Consider the following 17,918-nt stretch of genomic DNA (forward strand, 5'->3'; position numbering starts at 1 on the left):
TTCTAATTTTAACTGAATTATTCAATCACAGCTCAGAAGCAAACCACGAAATCACAATCAATTTTGAGGGCACTTTTCGTGCCTCATCAACCATTCAGTCACGGCGACTGAGTGCGGGTTCACGAATTCAATGATCCATGAAGCATCTCCTCAGCAGCAGCACAGATAAATCAAATCCCTAACCAAACCAAAGCAAAGGATCACTCTTTGTGCTGGTGGCATCAGCAAAGTGATGCACTCGCTGGTTTTCTGCTGAATAATTGAGCAGGAGGTGATTGAGGCACGTCGCTTCTTATGACTTTTCTCCGTTGCAATCATTGATTTGTGAAACGTGCCCGGTTGCCACCACCGAAAGTTGTTCAAACAAACACATTCGAGATTGATTCATTATCGGAGGGAGAAGCTTGAGCGAATTTTTGTTTCAATCGCCTGAAGCTTTACAGAACAGGCTTAATTTTGTAAGCGAAACGCCTGAAGGTAGGCTATGCTGGCATACATGGTTCGATTCATGTTAAATCAATAGTTGGTAAATCTCAAAACAATAGAAGTGCATCTCTTGGAACATCCTGTTCAAATTTCAACATTTCAGTGATGCTATCTGCTGTTAATTGTGAGTATTGCAAATGTTTTCTTTTCCACCATAATGGGGGCTCTGTTTTCCGGTAAACCTAGCTCCAAATACACACACATCATAGAAATGTTGATCCCTGTGTCAGCCTTTGTTGCCAGAACCTCCGAAACAAATACACCCCAGAACACACACACATATCGTTCGTTCATCGTCACCGCATCCCCATCATCATCATCCCGAACGATGCAAACATCAATAGGGAGAGAGAGAGCTATCCTATTTGGTTCTGAACCAAACACACACACACATTTGTTCACACACGTGTGTCGGAGCCCAGGGATGATGAATGGGAAATCAAACGAAAGGTAGAAACATCAAATATTCACTGTGGCTTACACAATCTCCTGGCGCCAACAAAGGATGCTGATGACGTTGCCACTGGATGCTGAGAGCTGAATGGTGTTGGTGATGGCGACGACGATGACCTGTGTGGGAGTGTGAGAGAGAAAGAGAGTAGTGTGTGTTGGCATGGCACGGTATAACAACAGAGTCGAAGGAATTCATATGGCCAAAGTGGGACAAACTGGTCAAACAACAGTTTTAGGGTGGTGTTTTTAAATGTTTATCATTTTATTTGAGGGAAAAGGAGCAATTTTTACTGGAAAAAAGTTAATTACAAAATAACTTGGAAATCCAAGAAAAAGGTTCACATAGCAAATAGCCTGTACAAACAAGATTTTGATACAAATAATTGAATTTGGACCTATTCATTATCGAAAATGGGACAAAATAAGCCATTTGGACATTTTTAGTCAAATTAAAAGTTGAATAATAAAAAAATAATAAAGAGTAAAAACAATCGTTGTATTATATGAGATAAATTTTCCAGGGACAACATAAATTTTCTAAATTATTTTGAAATCTATTAAAAATAAGATTCACATTGTGAATTGTCTGGTTGAATCAGATAATGAGACAAACAGATACGAAATAGATTCACATAGCATAATTTAAATTGTTTAATAGTCTGGTTACATCAGATAGTGAGACAAATAATTCATTTGGACATCTGGACCTATTGAGTATGAAAAGTGAGACAAAATGATCCATTTGGACACAGCCATTTGGACAGCCTTTGGACACATTTAGTTAAATTAAAAGTCAAATAAAGTCTTTAGTAAACAAACTTTTTGGATTCCAGAAGTGGGACAAATTATCCATTTGGGCACACTCAGTGAATAAACTTATTGAATTCCAGAAGTGGGACAAATTTGGACACATTCAGTTCATATACTCTTTGGATTTCAGAAGTGGGACAAATTATCCATTTGGGCACATTCGGTAACTATACTATTTGAAATTCAAAAGTGGAACAAAATATCTATTTGGACACATTCAGTTAATATACTCTTTGTATTTCAGATGTGGGACAAAATATCCATTTGGGCACATTCAGTGAATATACTTTTTGAATTCCAGAAGTGGGACAAATTATCCATTTGGACACATTCAGTTAAATTTAAAGTCAAATAATTCGTCAAATCTTCAGTAAATAATCTATTTAGACTTCAGAAGTGGGACAAAAGATCCATTTGAGCACATGCAGCAAATATACTTTTTGGATTCCAGAAGTGGGACAAATTATCCATTTGGACACATTCAGTTAAATTTAAAGTCAAATAATTCGTCCGATCTTCAGTAAAGAATCTATTTAGATTTCAGAAGTGGGACAAAATATCCATTTGGGCACATGCAGTGAATATACTTTTTGAATTCCAGAAGTGGGACAAATTTGAACATATTCAGTAAATATACTTTTTGGATTCCAAAAGTGGGACAAATTATTCATTCGGGCAGATTCGGTAACTATACTGTTTGAATTTCAAAAGTGGGACAAAGTATCCATTTGGACACATGAAGTTAATATACTTTTTGGATTTCAGAAGTGGGACAAATTATTCATTTGGACACATTCAGTAAAATGAAAAGTCAAATAATTCGTTTAGTCTTCAGTAACTATACTTTGTGGATTCAAGAAGTGGGACAAATTATCTATTTGGACCTTGATTTGGACACATTTAGTTGAATTATAATTCAAATAATCCGTTCTGAAAAAACATACTTTTTGGGTTTCAGAATTGGGACAAATTATCGATTTGGACACATTCAGTCCAATTAAAAGTCAAATGATTCTTTAAGGATTCAGTAAATATACTTGTTGGTTTCTACAAGTGAGACAAATTGACCGTTTGGACACATTCAGTTGTGTGTAATTATGAGACAAATAATTCGTTTGTGTATCAGCATTAACCTACTAGAAACATTCAAATCGATCCATAAAATTGTGGGAAAAATCATTCGATTGAACATCACCAAATTTTTCCGGTATTCAAAAGTGGGACAAATTGGCCATATTGACACTTTAAAAGTAAAAAAAAAAAAAAACATTATAAGACAAATTATTTTGATGTCATCGTTGAACAAAGCCAAATTAATAATGTAGTTTTAAAATTGATTTGACATTAAAAAAAGGCTCATACTCTTGTTATATTGCAAATCATATAATGCGAGGCAGCCATATTTGACCATATTTGATAAAATTTTCCTCAAAAAACGAAATCACCCTAACCAAGTCAGCTCAGGAATTGCTCCCGTGTGTGCCCATGACCCCCGTCCCCAAACCGAAACCCAGCACAAAACTCAGATCCTGATCTGAGCCGAGCAGAAGACGGAGGAGGCTACATGGGAAAATATGTCTCTCTTTTCCGGCCAACCGAGCAGATATCAAAAGTGTAACTGCACCAACATCGTGTGGGACGACGACGAAGCTCAAGCGGATGACAAACGACAATATTTGCTCGAAGATGGATGACAGTTTATATTCATTCAGATCATGGCTGATGTCTTCTTTCATTTCGGTTCCTTGGCGCACAACTTGGCTCGAGTTCAGGAGTTTTTTTTTTGCGCAGGACTCTTGATTGAAAGGGTTGTACCAAAGGAAGGGTGGTGGGACAACCTCGCAACTGTTGGCCATGTCTCGTCTCGTTTAGTCACGTCGCTTCCTTCTTTCGTGTCTTTTTGGCACATTCTCGTGTGTGTTTTTGGGCAGCTGTGTAAGCCTGTGACGAAATTGGAATTTTCCTGACGTCGAGGACGCAGGAATGATTTCCATCTGGAAACGTGTGCATGGAAACGTAACATCTTTGATTTCTGTCTTTTTTGTTGGTTCTGCTCTGAATCTTTCGGAAAATTTGCTCATTGCAATAGGGTGCAATTTGTGGCAACACATGACAGGATATGAAATCATTGAAGCTTCATTCGATTATTCTGCACATCTCCTTATCTCATTCTCATCTCATTCTCATCTCATTCTCATCTCATTCTCATCTCATTCTCATCTCATTCTCATCTCATTCTCATCTCATTCTCATCTCATTCTCATCTCATTCTCATCTCATTCTCATCTCATTCTCATTTCATTCTCATCTCATTCTCATCTCATTCTCATCTCATTCTCATCTCATTCTCATCTCATTCTCATCTCATTCTCATCTCATTCTCATCTCATTCTCATCTCATTCTCATCTCATTCTCATCTCATTCTCATCTCATTCTCATCTCATTCTCATCTCATTCTCATCTCATTCTCATCTCATTCTCATCTCATTCGCATCTCATTCTCATTCCGAACTTTTGTTTTTTTTCGGATCAAGCTTGAATATGTTATGCTTGGAAATCGACAAGTTGAAAAAATATTTTTTTCAAAATCTCATTTCACTTGGGCACTCATTTGATTTGGTGCATCAGGAAATTAACAATATCAATTTCCGATTAAATCAAATAATGCTCGAATGAAACCAGTTTTCAATTTTTATCAATATCAGATTAAATATCATGATTGATTGTTACTTGTGATACCACCGATCTGCCACACAAATCGAATTCCATTGAGTGAGTCTGTAATAAAATTTGCAACAAGGAGAAAAATCGATCGTAATCTGCTTACAATTTAAAAATATCAATTCCAAGTAACTACCCTCAACTTCAGCACACAACAAAACCGATCAATTCCAAATGGAAAATGCAATAAAAATCAATCAACATCTACGGGCTGGCGATACTGGCCCACTTTTGGCAAAGTGACGCAAGCGACAATTTTAAATTTTAAGTCTTTTGAAAATTGTGTGAAAATTGCTCAATTACGACTGAAAAAAAATCTTTTGACATTCGAAACTTACATCACTTTGCAAAACTTCAGAGCGTACCAATTGCACAGGAGCTCTCTCCTTCTGCAGAAGTGAACCGAAACGGTAATCAATTAGATTAATGTCGATGTACCGAGCAGGGACGGAAGGGACGAATCCCGGGCGAACCCTTATTTGATTCGTGACAGGCTGATTGAGTTGGCTCTACTATTTGATAGTTTGGGAGATCCTTGAAATAGAACCTGGAATTGAATTATACCACCCAGTGGAATTCGGTTTTTGCTAAACAAAGTTAGCTTTTTGGACCTTTCTCTTAATATAAGAAATTTCTGTTGAGCTGTTTTTCTTAACTTTGATGATTTCCAAGAATTTAACTAATTTTTCCACAAAATTTCAACTTTCGTTCTGTATTTTTTTTCCTCTCGACAACCCGATTCTGCAATGTTTCACAATTTCTCAAATTCCATTAAAAACTTACCCATACCTTCCAATTAACGGCTACAATTTTCACTCCCATGCACGACGAAGCTTCCTCCCTCATCCCTCCACGACCATGTTCCACCATAAATTAAAAGTTTTTCGTTCAACTTCTTTGCTGCCGCTGCTCACACTATTCTGTGGCTTCTTAAGTTTCATAAGAAGAAAAACGAAAAAAAAAAATAAAGCTCCGGATAAAATAAAAAGCACCACTTGAGAGAGAATCCAGAACCGGAAAAGCTTTTAACACCCCTCCCTTTTCTTACTCTTATTTTTGCTCTCAATTTGGGGGTTTCTGAACGCAGAACACAAAATTTACTCCGGTGCTTAAGGGTGGAATGGTTTGTTTTAAAGTGAGGGTGGTAATTAGAAGTGTTGGGTTTCACCTTTGGTGCGGCTACTGAAGAATGTACTGAATTATCAATTAAATTGAAGTTCCCAAATTGTTCGATTGTCAGTATTAATTTTTTTTTAAGAAACTCACCTCACCTCCAAATACAAAATCTTACGACAGTGTTGCCAAATCTTCAAATTTTCAAATTAATTTCTAAAATGTTTTGAATTTTTATTAAAAAAAGCAGCTTGGCATGAATTTCGGAATTCTGATAAATTTCCACATAAACTGAACACAAAACAACAACCTACGTGCATCCCTAATCCAATTCCCACCTTAATCCTTCGCCAAGAAGAGAAGGCTCATTCCCACCGGTCTAATCGCCACTAATGAGCGACACCTTTTATGAATGGTACGTGAGCTCCCTTCTCCCAGACTGAGGCGGTATTCTTGCCCAGAAAAGCCGATTCGAACGATTTCGCTGCGCGCATTCAATATTCAGATACACGCACCAGCATCCGCAGCATCCCAGCTCAGAAGTCGTCCCCACCAGATCATGTGTGGTTCTGGGAAGTTGCAAAAGCTCTCTAATACACATGGACCATAAGCTATTAGGAGGCTCCTTTGGGAAGGATGAGTAGGCTGAGAGGCGGCAGTGTTTCACAACACAATAATTGCCCCTAATGGGTATCATCTTAGCAGGCGAATTAGCCACCATCTAAAGCGAAGCATTAGTGTCGAAGATTAGGCTGGAGCTGGGCATTTTGAGGTGAATTCGATTTCAAGAATAGATTACGACGGAATCCTGGTTGATTGGGTGGAGTATTATAATGCAATGAAACCAGACGCAGATGAGTTGAGTTTAAAACATTCGTCAAAATTTTCAAAATTGTCAAACTTGTCAAAATTGTCAAAATTGTCAAAATTGTCAAAATTGTCAAAATTGTCAAAATTGTCAAAATTGTCAAAATTGTCAAAATTGTCAAAATTGTCAAAATTGTCAAAATTGTCAAAATTGTCAAAATTGTCAAAATTGTCAAAATTGTCAAAATTGTCAAAATTGTCAAAATTGTCAAAATTGTCAAAATTGTCAAAATTGTCAAAATTGTCAAAATTGTCAAAATTGTCAAAATTGTCAAAATTGTCAAAATTGTCAAAATTTTCAAAATTTTCAAAATTGTCAAAATTGTCAAAATTGTCAAAATTGTCAAAATTTTTAAAATTGACAAAATTGTCAAAATTGACAAAATCGTCAAATTGTCACAATTGTCAAAATTGCCGCGTGTTTTGCCTTTCTTACAAGGGTTTTTACAAACTGTGTACAGAGTACACGTACGCGACTGCCAGTTGGTTGAATATTTACATTGGGACTTTTTTTATTATTATTTGAGCCACTGTTGCTCCACTGCGCACTCCAGCCACATGCATGATTTCACCATAAATCACTGGATTTATAAATATTGGGGAGGTTGTGTTCACCCGACAGAAATGGCTGCAAAACAATGGAGTACCCCTACTTTTGGTGAATTTAGAATGTTTATGGTCTACTTTCATAAGACTTGATTTAATTTTTTTAAATTAAATCCCTTGTCATCGATTGAACTTAAAAAGAAACAAAAAAAAATCATAGATTTGTTAAACATTTCGACGTCTGTTTAGTTAGCACCATCAAACGGTAATATGCTTTTTTGCGTCCCGAGTATTGTTCTTTTTTTTGCATGAAGTACCAAACGAGATGCTCGAATTAATGGGTGTCACAGGCAGTTCTGTCCTAGTTAGTGGGTGCTTGTGTGTTTAAAAATTGTTGAACTCATAGAAAAAAACTTGCATGTTAGATTGAAGAGCACTCTCTGATAATTCCAGAATTACTTTAACTCATGTTTTCCTAGGATAAACGTTTCCAGAATGTTTAATTAATGACAATTGAAACCAGAAAATTATTTCAAAAGGCCTATTCTTCTACTGAATAAAACAACAATCATTTCCACCTGCAAATCTGACACACACACTCACAGATGTCACATCACTTAATGCGCAAACATACTTGTGTTCAACACAACAAAAGCCCAGAAACCAGAACTAGTTTTCCGTGTGTGTGAATCTGACAAACAAACAGCTCTTGACACGGCCATTCCATCCCCCCATCACAGTGGGCTTTGACTGCTGCCATGGCATGCTATTTCAAAGGGCGACTGACTGCCTGGCTGCGTCCTGCTCGCTCGTACAAAATAAACAACGTGTCGTACAACAATTGTCTCATAAACTAGCAATCCACTCCACTCGCAAATGGCATTCATGACGCAACACACACCCACACACACAACAATTTCAGGACACTCTCGCGGCCTGCTGTGTCCCTTTAGGGGGGAGGGTGATGTCCTCCCACATGTCCTGCAGGGAAGATTTAGCTTTTTTTGAAGGCTTTATTCTTAAATTATTTTTAAATAATTGTCTTTTTTTGTCAAAATTTTTCAAATATCTTTTAACATTAAAATTTGAACCCTTTTCAAATATGTCTCCCTCTACCGCGTGGATGTCCAGTTTTAGCTTCAGAATCACGCTTTTATGTCACACGTCCATTTAATGTTCTCATGGCGTGGCTGTTCCACCACCACCCACGCTGCTTTCCGATGATGTCCGGCGTCTCCCACTTGTGTGGTGCTGTCTGATTCGCGCTGAACTCTGGCACTCTCGCTAGCCTGCTTGGATTGGTGGCTCATCCAAACCCGCGCTATCCTCGAGGGGGGTTGGGAGGTTGTTGTACAGGATGTGGTTTGTTATGATTTTTTTATAATAAAATGATTAACATTTTTCCATATTCTAAATTTGTTTTTTTTTAAAGAGTTAATAAAAATAACATTCAACAGAGTTTGGCATAATATAAAATCCCGATTTGTTCAAGCAAAATAGGGCAATTTTGACAATATAAAATCCCGATTTGTTCAAGCAAAATAGGGCAATTTTTTGACAATTTTGACAATTTTGACAATTTTGACAATTTTGACAATTTTGACAATTTCGACAATTTTGACAATTTTGACAATTTTGACAATTTTGACAATTTTGACAATTTTGACAATTTTGACAATTTTAACAATTTTGACAATTTTAACAATTTTGACAATTTTGACAATTTTGATAATTTTCATTAAAGATCAAAATAAAGAGTCCAAAAATACCCCTCTCACTGTACTTTTTCCCGATGCTCGATGCCCGTGTGAATTAATAATTCCGCAACGGGCTTAGAGATGAATTGGACGCCATGTTTAAGCTCTGTCACGGCGTCGGCGTCGAGTGCATCCCGGGATCAACCGATGGAAAACCGTTGTACTTGCAACGCAACGCTTATATGTTCGTGGGGGATGAGTTTTGGGTTTTCAGGGACAGTTTTGGCAAACATTTCAGTTTCACGATTGCTGCCGGGGCACACAGTCTCTTGCAAATTTGTATGTGTGTGTGTGTGCGGACTGTATGTGTGAGTTCGCTTCGGTCAACTGGAAACTGTTCGATTTGCGCACAATTTTGTTGTCTGTTGGCTAAACAAATTTTCATTTAATTAATTTATTATTCCGACAGTCGGCGAAATTGATATTTATAGCAAATGATCGCTTATACGGCTTAATTGAAATCGACTTTTCAGCGAAAATGGCGCTATGTGCTTGAACGTGTATGCAACCCGAGCAGGGGTAAATAACACGGGAATACCAAATTTTGATATTACTTGGGCAAATAACAGCGACCAAAATGTGCCCTTGGTTGCCCAGTAATAGATGGTAAAATACCATGAAATCATACCAAAATCTTGTATGTGTAAGGGCACAACAATACCAAACCATGTTATTCCAAGGGTAAAATAATACCTCAAAATAAAACCATTTCAATACCAAGTTGAGGTCTTCTGGATTTTTGAACATTGCTTGAATACCAAAACTTGGTATTGCCATGGTTTTATTTATAGGTATTCCCGCGCCCTTGGAAAATCATATTTTGGTATTTCTGTGGTCTTCACATACATGATTTTGGTATGATTTCATGATATTTTACCATCTATTACTGGGCAACCAAGAGCACATTATGGTCGCTGGTATTTGAACAAGTAATACCAAAATTTGGTATTTTCATACCATTTTTAGTGCAGCAGTTGCAGTTAGTGAAAAAACGGAAATTATTCATATGCAACAGCCAAATCTACTCACCTGATGATTCCATGTTGTTATTAGTGATATTTTTCACCACACCGAATGCATTTGTCATTGATGAACGGCCTGTGCTTGAAGTTCTTGAAGCTTCTGAAAAATAACAAGATTGAAAAATAAGTATTATTAAAATGAAACTGAATTGAAATTCACCAAAATTCATTAATCTGTCGATTGACTCGTTTTTCAAAGTATTTGGTTATCCCGACTTAGAGACATTTCAACGTTTTTGAAAAAAATATTAGTGGGTATATCACACTAATTTTTAAAATCATCTTTAACATTTTTGGGTTTCAAGTCATGTTAGCGCAAAATGAATTAACTCGTAAATTTGTTTTAACAAATTTCCCATAGTTTCAGAGAAAATTGATGAAACCTTTCAATATTCAAATAATACCAAAATAAACCATCCTGACTTAGAAAATTTTCCACAATTTCAAGTGATTTCTGTAGGGGGTATATCAAAAATGTTTAAAATCAAGTTTGAAATTTCCTGTTTTGAATGAAAGCATTCGCTTTGAGACATGATTTTAGCGCAAAATTAATTATTTTGTCAAAATTGGTCAAAATTTTCCCATAGTTTCAGAGGAATTTGATAAAACACTTAAATACCAAAATGTGCCATCCTGACTTAGAAAATTTTCCACAATTTCAAGTCATTTCTATAGGGGGTATATCAAAAATGTTTAAAATCAAGTTTGAAATTTCCGGTTTTCAATGAAAGCATTCGCTTTGAGACCTCGTTTTAGCGCAAAATTAATTATTTTGTCAAAATTGGTCAAAATTTTCCCATAGTTTCAGAGGAATTTGGTAAAACACTTTAATACCAAAATAATACCAAAATGTGGTGTTCGACCATTGACAAATTCTGCAATTTTGCAATATCAAAACAATACCTTAAATTGGTATGATACCAAATTTTGCTCTTGCATAATCCTTAAGACAAATTTTAAAGGGTCCAGGAATACCAAAATTTGGTATTGATACCAGAGAAAGGTATTATTACGCATTTCCCTTGTTATTTACCCATGCTCGGGAAATGCGATTTGCGGAAATATTCAAATAAATAGATATTGTGACGATCACGGGAAACGATGATGGGTCTTGTTTGGGAGATTGCAGATAATGTCATATCGGCGTCGATCTAAAACGAAATTACGCTGCGAGTTTGTGGCTGGAGGAGAGGAAAAAAAAATCAGAAATGTAATCAGCGTGACTAGCAGCGGAGAAAGCCAAAAATTATGATACGAAAATAAAACCGGCACTCGATAAAGAAAAACACGAACGCGACTATGAAAACGGGGTGGACCATTATCGTTTGTGGTCGTAACTTTGATTATGGTCATTACCATCAAGCGGAGAGGGCAACCCTGATGGCAACCCTTTTTTTCGGGGGACGACTCGTTATCTCAGATGGCAACCAGGCAGCCAGCACTGAGTGGTTAGAAGCGTGAAATTATGAGCGCAACAAAAAGATTTTTAACACGTCAAAAGTAATTTCAAGTGACTTTATAAGTGATCAAAATTATTTCAGTAAATGAAAAAATACAATCTTCTAGGAAATAAACCAAAAGAGACAAGTTTAAACTGAAATATATGCATAATGAAAGATATGAAGCCTGTTTAAAAGTTTGGTTTCATTTTTGAACATAACTGCTGAAAACTGAATATTAGTCCCAAGTGCAATTGTAAACAACAAAAAAATAATGTTTTGGAACGATTATTGTAATATTGGAATGCTGGACACTTTACCCCAGAAATTTCCTTCTTTTTTTCCACGGCCTCCTGAGGTACACAACGCTGGCTGCAACTGCCACCGAAAGTGCAAAATTAATTTCCCACTCCGGCAGACAGTGTTGCCAGCAGCCGAAAGAGTGAGTAAAGTCGTCGCCAAATACTCTGCCACACAAACCCACAGAGACACAGAGTCTTTTTGGCAGTCTGCGACACGGAATCTTTTCATCCGGATTATGACAGGAAGGGGGTTGGAAGGGAACTATGCCCCGGCATAATTTGATGACTGACGCGGGAAATTTTGCACATATGGTGAAAATTGCATTCCAGCTGCCAGCCTCACTTGAAAAGTGCATCCGGTGCTGGAAGAGGAGGAGAGAAGGTCGTACTAGGAAAATTATAATTAAAATTTTATGGAGGTTGTTCCTTGTGTTGCCCCCGCGTGCCGGATGGCGGATTTTAATATACATCACAGCTCGGATGGCTGCTGCTGTGTGGAGGGCAATAATTGCAAATTTTGATCGTCACGATATTGAGCTTTTCGGAAAAATGAAATAGGCAAACACAGTTGTGAGCAATCGATTTTTATTCTATTCGAAAGGGCAAACATGATTTGCTCATTTTGAAATCGGAATCGTACAAGAGCCTCTCTTTTTTTCTGAGGGGTGGCAACAATTGCGACAATCTGTCGAATTTCCCACACCAACGCACACGGTGGGAAAATAATCTTTAGCTGGAAAATCTTTGCCGAAAAGCTGAAGCCCAAGGTAAACACCATTAGCATCATGTGTGTGCGTGTGCGAGAGCCACGTGTGTTCGAAAGGTGGGTTCAACGACATGTGGGATGATGATGATGATGATGATGGAAGTTGACTCTTCTTCCTACACACAAAAAAATATTTCTGAATGTTACATCTTTTATGATGTAACACTTTTGCACGTCATTAAACATTAAAATTTAAATGCGATTTGATGTGAATTTGCATCAAATTATACGTAAAAACATGATTTTACGTGTGATTTAACCGTTTAAGTAGAATCTCAAGTTTACATCAACTGAGTTTGCATGTGATTCATTTTTTCCGTGTCGAGTAAATTCACATATTTTTTTCTGTGTAGGATAACAACGAAATTTTCTTGAAGCGCATGTGGCACTTGAAGGTTGAGAGGTTGAGCTTTCAAGAGTTCGATGGAATCTATTTTTTGAAGATTCATGCCACTCACATGTTGAAATCGTGTCAAGGAATTTGAAAATTCTAACCATAGAAAATCAAAAAACAATACGTGAGCTTGCTACCTACACACACAAAAAAATATTTCTGAATGTTACATCATTTATGATGTAACACTTTTGCACGTCATCAAACATTTAAATTTAAATGCAATTTGATGTAAATTCGCGATAAATTATACGTAAAAACATGATTATCAAGTGATTCAGCCGTTTACGTCGAATCTCAAGTTTACATTAACTGAGTTTACATGTGATTCATTTTTTCCGTTTCGAGTAAATTCACATATTTTTTTCAGTGTATGCTAAACCAACCAGGAAACTATGAAGATAGCAATTTTGGGTTGTGGTTTTTCGGCTTTTAGTCATATAGCAGTAAAGATAGCTTGATTATTAAAGTTCCATAAAAGATTCCATTTCTCTAAAGCTCCATGTCCCATCTTTTAATTTTTTTTAACCAAACTTTGTTCGGGGATCCTGGAGGAAATTTTAAATTTCATGCATATTTCAAATTATAAATTGAATTTGAAAAAATGTTAGATGCTTTATACATCAGTACATTAAATTTGCAATCATTAGATTTGATGACTTTTTTTTAAATCAAATAGTTTTGCCTCAATGTGAATTCAAATGTAGCTAGCCATGCAAACCATATTTCAAGGAATAAAGAAGATGTTAATGGATTACACAACTCTATCACCACGCCAACACCAGCACAGTTGCAATAATAGTTTTCTAAACAAATCTAGTTTTAAGTATTTTTCATTTCATAGAAATTCAAAAAATTGTTTTTTACTTGATCTTCTTGCAACCCCGAGCATGGGTAAATAACAAGGGAAATGCGTAATAATACCTTTCTCTGGTATCAATACCAAATTTTGGTATTCCTGGACCCTTAAAAATTTGTCTTAAGGATTATGCAAGAGCAAAATGTGGTATCATACCAATTTAAGGTATTGTTTTGATATTGCAAAATTGCAGAATTTGTCAATGATCGAACACCACATTTTGGTATTCTTTTGGTATTACAGTATTTTATCAAATTCCTCTGCAACTATGAGAAAATTTTGACCAATTTTAACAAAATAATTAATTTTGCGCTAAAATGATATCTCAAAGCGAATGCTTTCATTCAAAACCGGAAATTTCAAACCTGATTTTAAACATTTTTGATATACCCCTTATAGAAATGACTTGAAATTGCGGAAAATTTTCTAAGTCAGGATGGCACATTTTGGTATTATTTTGGTATTAAAGTGTTTTATCAAATTCCTCTGAAACTATGGGAAAATTTTGACCAATTTTGACAAAATAATTAATTTTGCGCTAAAATGATGTCTCAAAGCGAATGCTTTCATTCAAAACCGGAAATTTCAAACTTGACTTTAAACATTTTTGATATACCCCCTACAGAAATGACTTGAAATTGCGGAAAATTTTCTAAGTCAGGATGGCACATTTTGGTATTATTTTGGTATTAAAGTGTTTTATCAAATTCCTCTGAAACTATGGGAAAATTTTGACCAATTTTGACAAAATAATTAATTTTGCGCTAAAATGATGGCTCAAAGCGAATGCTTTCATTCAAAACCGGAAATTTCAAACTTGATTTTAGACACTTTTGATATACCCCCTACAGAAATGACTTGAAATTGTGGAAAATTTTCTTAGTCAGGATGGCACATTTTGGTATTATTTGGATATTGAAAGGTTTCATCAATTTTCTCTGAAACTATGGGAAATTTGTTAAAAAAAATTTACGAGTTAATTAATTTTGCGCTAAAATGACTTGAAACCCAAAAATGTTAAAAATGATTTTAAAAATTAGTGTAATATACCCTAATATTTTTTTCAAAAACGTTGAAATATCTCTAAGTCGGGATAACCAAATACTTTGAAAAACGAGTCAATCGACAGATTAATGAATTTTGGTGAATTTCAATTCAGTTTCATTTTAATAATACTTATTTTTCAATCTTGTTATTTTTCAGAAGCTTCAAGAACTTCAAGCACAGGCCGTTCATCAATGACAAATGCATTCGGTGTGGTGAAAATATCACTAATAACAACATGGAATCATCAGGTGAGTAGATTTGGCTGTTGCATATGAATAATTTCCGTTTTTTCACTAACTGCAACTGCTGCACTAAAAATGGTATGAAAATACCAAATTTTGGTATTACTTGTTCAAATACCAGCGACCATAATGTGCTCTTGGTTGCCCAGTAATAGATGGTAAAATACCATGAAATCATACCAAAATCATGTATGTGAAGACCACAGAAATACCAAAATATGATTTTCCAAGGGCGCGGGAATACCTATAAATAAAACCATGGCAATACCAAGTTTTGGTATTCAAGCAATGTTCAAAATCCAGAAGACCTCAACTTGGTATTGAAATGGTTTTATTTTGAGGTATTATTTTACCCTTGGAATAACATGGTTTGGTATTGTTGTGCCCTTACACATACAAGATTTTGGTATGATTTCATGGTATTTTACCATCTATTACTGGGCAACCAAGGGCACATTTTGGTCGCTGTTATTTGCCCAAGTAATATCAAAATTTGGTATTCCCGTGTTATTTACCCCTGCTCGGGACAAAACGCATTTGAAATAAATTTCAGTCAATTGCACGTCTCATTTTATTTAAATTTTGTAATTTTATGAGAAGCAATAATATTTTTTTTCCAATTACCATATTGTTATCTTAATGTGATAAATTGATAAAAGCTTAGGAACATACAGGTTTATACATTTTTTTTTAATTTTAAACATTTAATTGACCAAATAAACTATTTTGAGTGATTGGTTCATCCATACAAGTCTCCATACAATTTTGGCTGCTGTCTATACAAAAATGGTATGTGAATGTTCAAGCAGCTGTAACTTTTGAGTGAATTTTGTGTTGAGGACTTTTGAAAAAAAATAGGTTCTCGGAAAAAAAATTAAAGATTTTTCATCCACTTTTTTTAACATAAACTCAATTTCCCAAAATACGTATTTTTTTATTTCGAAATTTTTTTATATGGGGACAAAAATCCGCAACTTTTGAGCCATAGAGAAACATGGTCAAAAAATCTTCCGCTGAGTTATGTATTTTTGAAAAAATAGTGATTTTTGGAAAAAATCGGAGTTTTATGCAAAAACAAGTTTGACATTATTTTTTAATGCAAAATTGAATTTGCAATCGAAAAGTTCTTTACAGATTTTTTGATAAAGGGCTCCGTTTTCAAGGTAAAGCCACCGAAAGTTTGATTTTAGCGAAATATTTGCAGTTTTTCAATTTTTAAAAATAGTGACCATGAGTGACCGTTGCTAAAAAATTTTTTTTTGAGAAGTTCAGAAAATTTTCTATAAAATTGTCCAAGAGACATTGAAGATTGGACCTCGGGTTGCTGAGAGAGAGCTGCTTTAAGAAAAAGAAACACGAAAATTGAAGTTTTCGTAATCGCACCAAAACAACCCACCATTTTCTAATGACCATATCTCAGCAAATCATGGTCCGATTTTCAATTTTAATGCATGAAAAATTCGTGAAATTTTCCGATCTTTTCTAAAAAAAATATTTCGAATTTTTTTAAATCAAGGCTAGCATTTTAAATGGGCGTAATATTCAATGTTTGGCTCCCATTTTTTTGGACCACCCAAACATGGCACAGGTCACCCTAATGGCCAAAAAAAAAGTGTTTTTATTTACCTCCAATTTTGAGACTGATCAGACAACTGTTTTTTTTTTTTTAAACATGCTGTTTTCGTGGGGATCTGCTGAATAAACACGGAGAAAATCAGTTCCCAAAATCGTGAACTAGCATTCATGAAATTCGTGGTTCGCAAATTCATGAACGCTCGTTCACAATTTTGAGATCTGATTTTTCTCCGTGAATAAAATTACTAAATTTGAATCCCTTTTTTCGGTGAGATGAACATGCAAATTTCACATTTTATGTTTATAATGTTTCAACATAATCATTTTTAGGAAGATGAGGCAAACGTTTGAAATTTCGATGAGTTTTGGTCAACCAACTCAATTCCTTTTGAGAAAATTAGATTTCCTTTCGTCTCATCAAATTCTCATCCACTGACGACGAACAAATCATCACAACATCTTTATGAATATGAATCAACATCTCAAACATAAACTTAAAAAAGACCTCTCCCTAAAACGGTCTCATTTCCGGTCTTTTTTTTTCTCTCTCAAAAACTAGCCCAAGAAATCGATATTCACGGCCATTTCCACCCTCTGTCCTTTATCTCATCCCGTCACGTCACAGCATTCCTGAAATCTCCTCTGCATAGTTCAGATTTCAAACTTTTTAATTGCTTCAGAATGAGGATTTATGGCTTATAAATTAAATATGAGCCGTGCGGCGCTTTTCAACGCGGACGAAAAACTATCCTCTACACTTTAAGAAAAAAGAAGGAACTTTTTCCTCTCCTCCTGTTTAACTCATTGCTCCCAGCGGAATTCTGTCTGTTACTTTAGCGAAAGAGTTTCCACCGTTGGAAGGGGGCAGGCCGCAATAAGCAATTCACGTCATGAAGGAAGATAAACCCAATGGGAGGGGGAAGAAGGAAAATTTCCTTGTAAAGTACGCTGGCGAAAGCGTGAAGCCAAAGATTTTCGAAGAAAATGCGGAAGACTTTTTTTGCTGCAGATTTCTTCATTTCCGCTCTCCCTTTTTAAAATTTAACTTTCATCTCGTTCGTTCTTTCTTGCACTTTGTGGGTTGGAGATGCAAAGGCTTTTTTTGTGGATTTCACAGAGGAAAGTTTTCCACTCGGAACTATAGATGAGTTTCTATACTTTTTTGTTTTTTTTTTTTTTTTTTTTTTTTATTAGTTTTACAAAAATCAGTAAAGTTTAACGAATAGTTTCGGTCATTTATTCTTGCAGTAACTTGAAAAATTATCATCATGTGCTGACATGTAATTTGACTAACCAGTACTATGCACTGAAACAGCTGTAACCTATCATCACAGTTTGTCCTCCTTTCGTTGAAATACCATTCCTCAACGTGGATGATTGCAAAATGGGGTCACGCGTACGTTCAGGTGATATCTAGGTTGGATTTTTAATTAAAATTCCCTCTTGCCCTCCCATAACTCATCCGCCCTCGCCACAAAACCAGTGTCAGCAATCCAGCGTGCTCAAACCATTCATCGC

General features: G+C 35.7%; 1 protein-coding gene across 1 annotated transcript in view; it reads right to left on the reverse strand.

Moving 5' to 3' along the window:
- Positions 1-963: 963 nt before the first annotated feature.
- The window catches only part of LOC119766513, a 54,373-nt gene continuing 37,418 nt past the window's right edge, over positions 964-17,918 (reverse strand). The window contains exon 4 of the mRNA XM_038251102.1: positions 964-1,056. Coding sequence (XP_038107030.1) covers positions 964-1,056 — 93 coding nt within the window. The remainder of the gene's footprint in view (positions 1,057-17,918) is intronic.

This window comes from Culex quinquefasciatus, chromosome 2 (assembly GCF_015732765.1).
Source record: "Culex quinquefasciatus strain JHB chromosome 2, VPISU_Cqui_1.0_pri_paternal, whole genome shotgun sequence".
Lineage (NCBI taxonomy): Eukaryota > Metazoa > Arthropoda > Insecta > Diptera > Culicidae > Culex > Culex quinquefasciatus.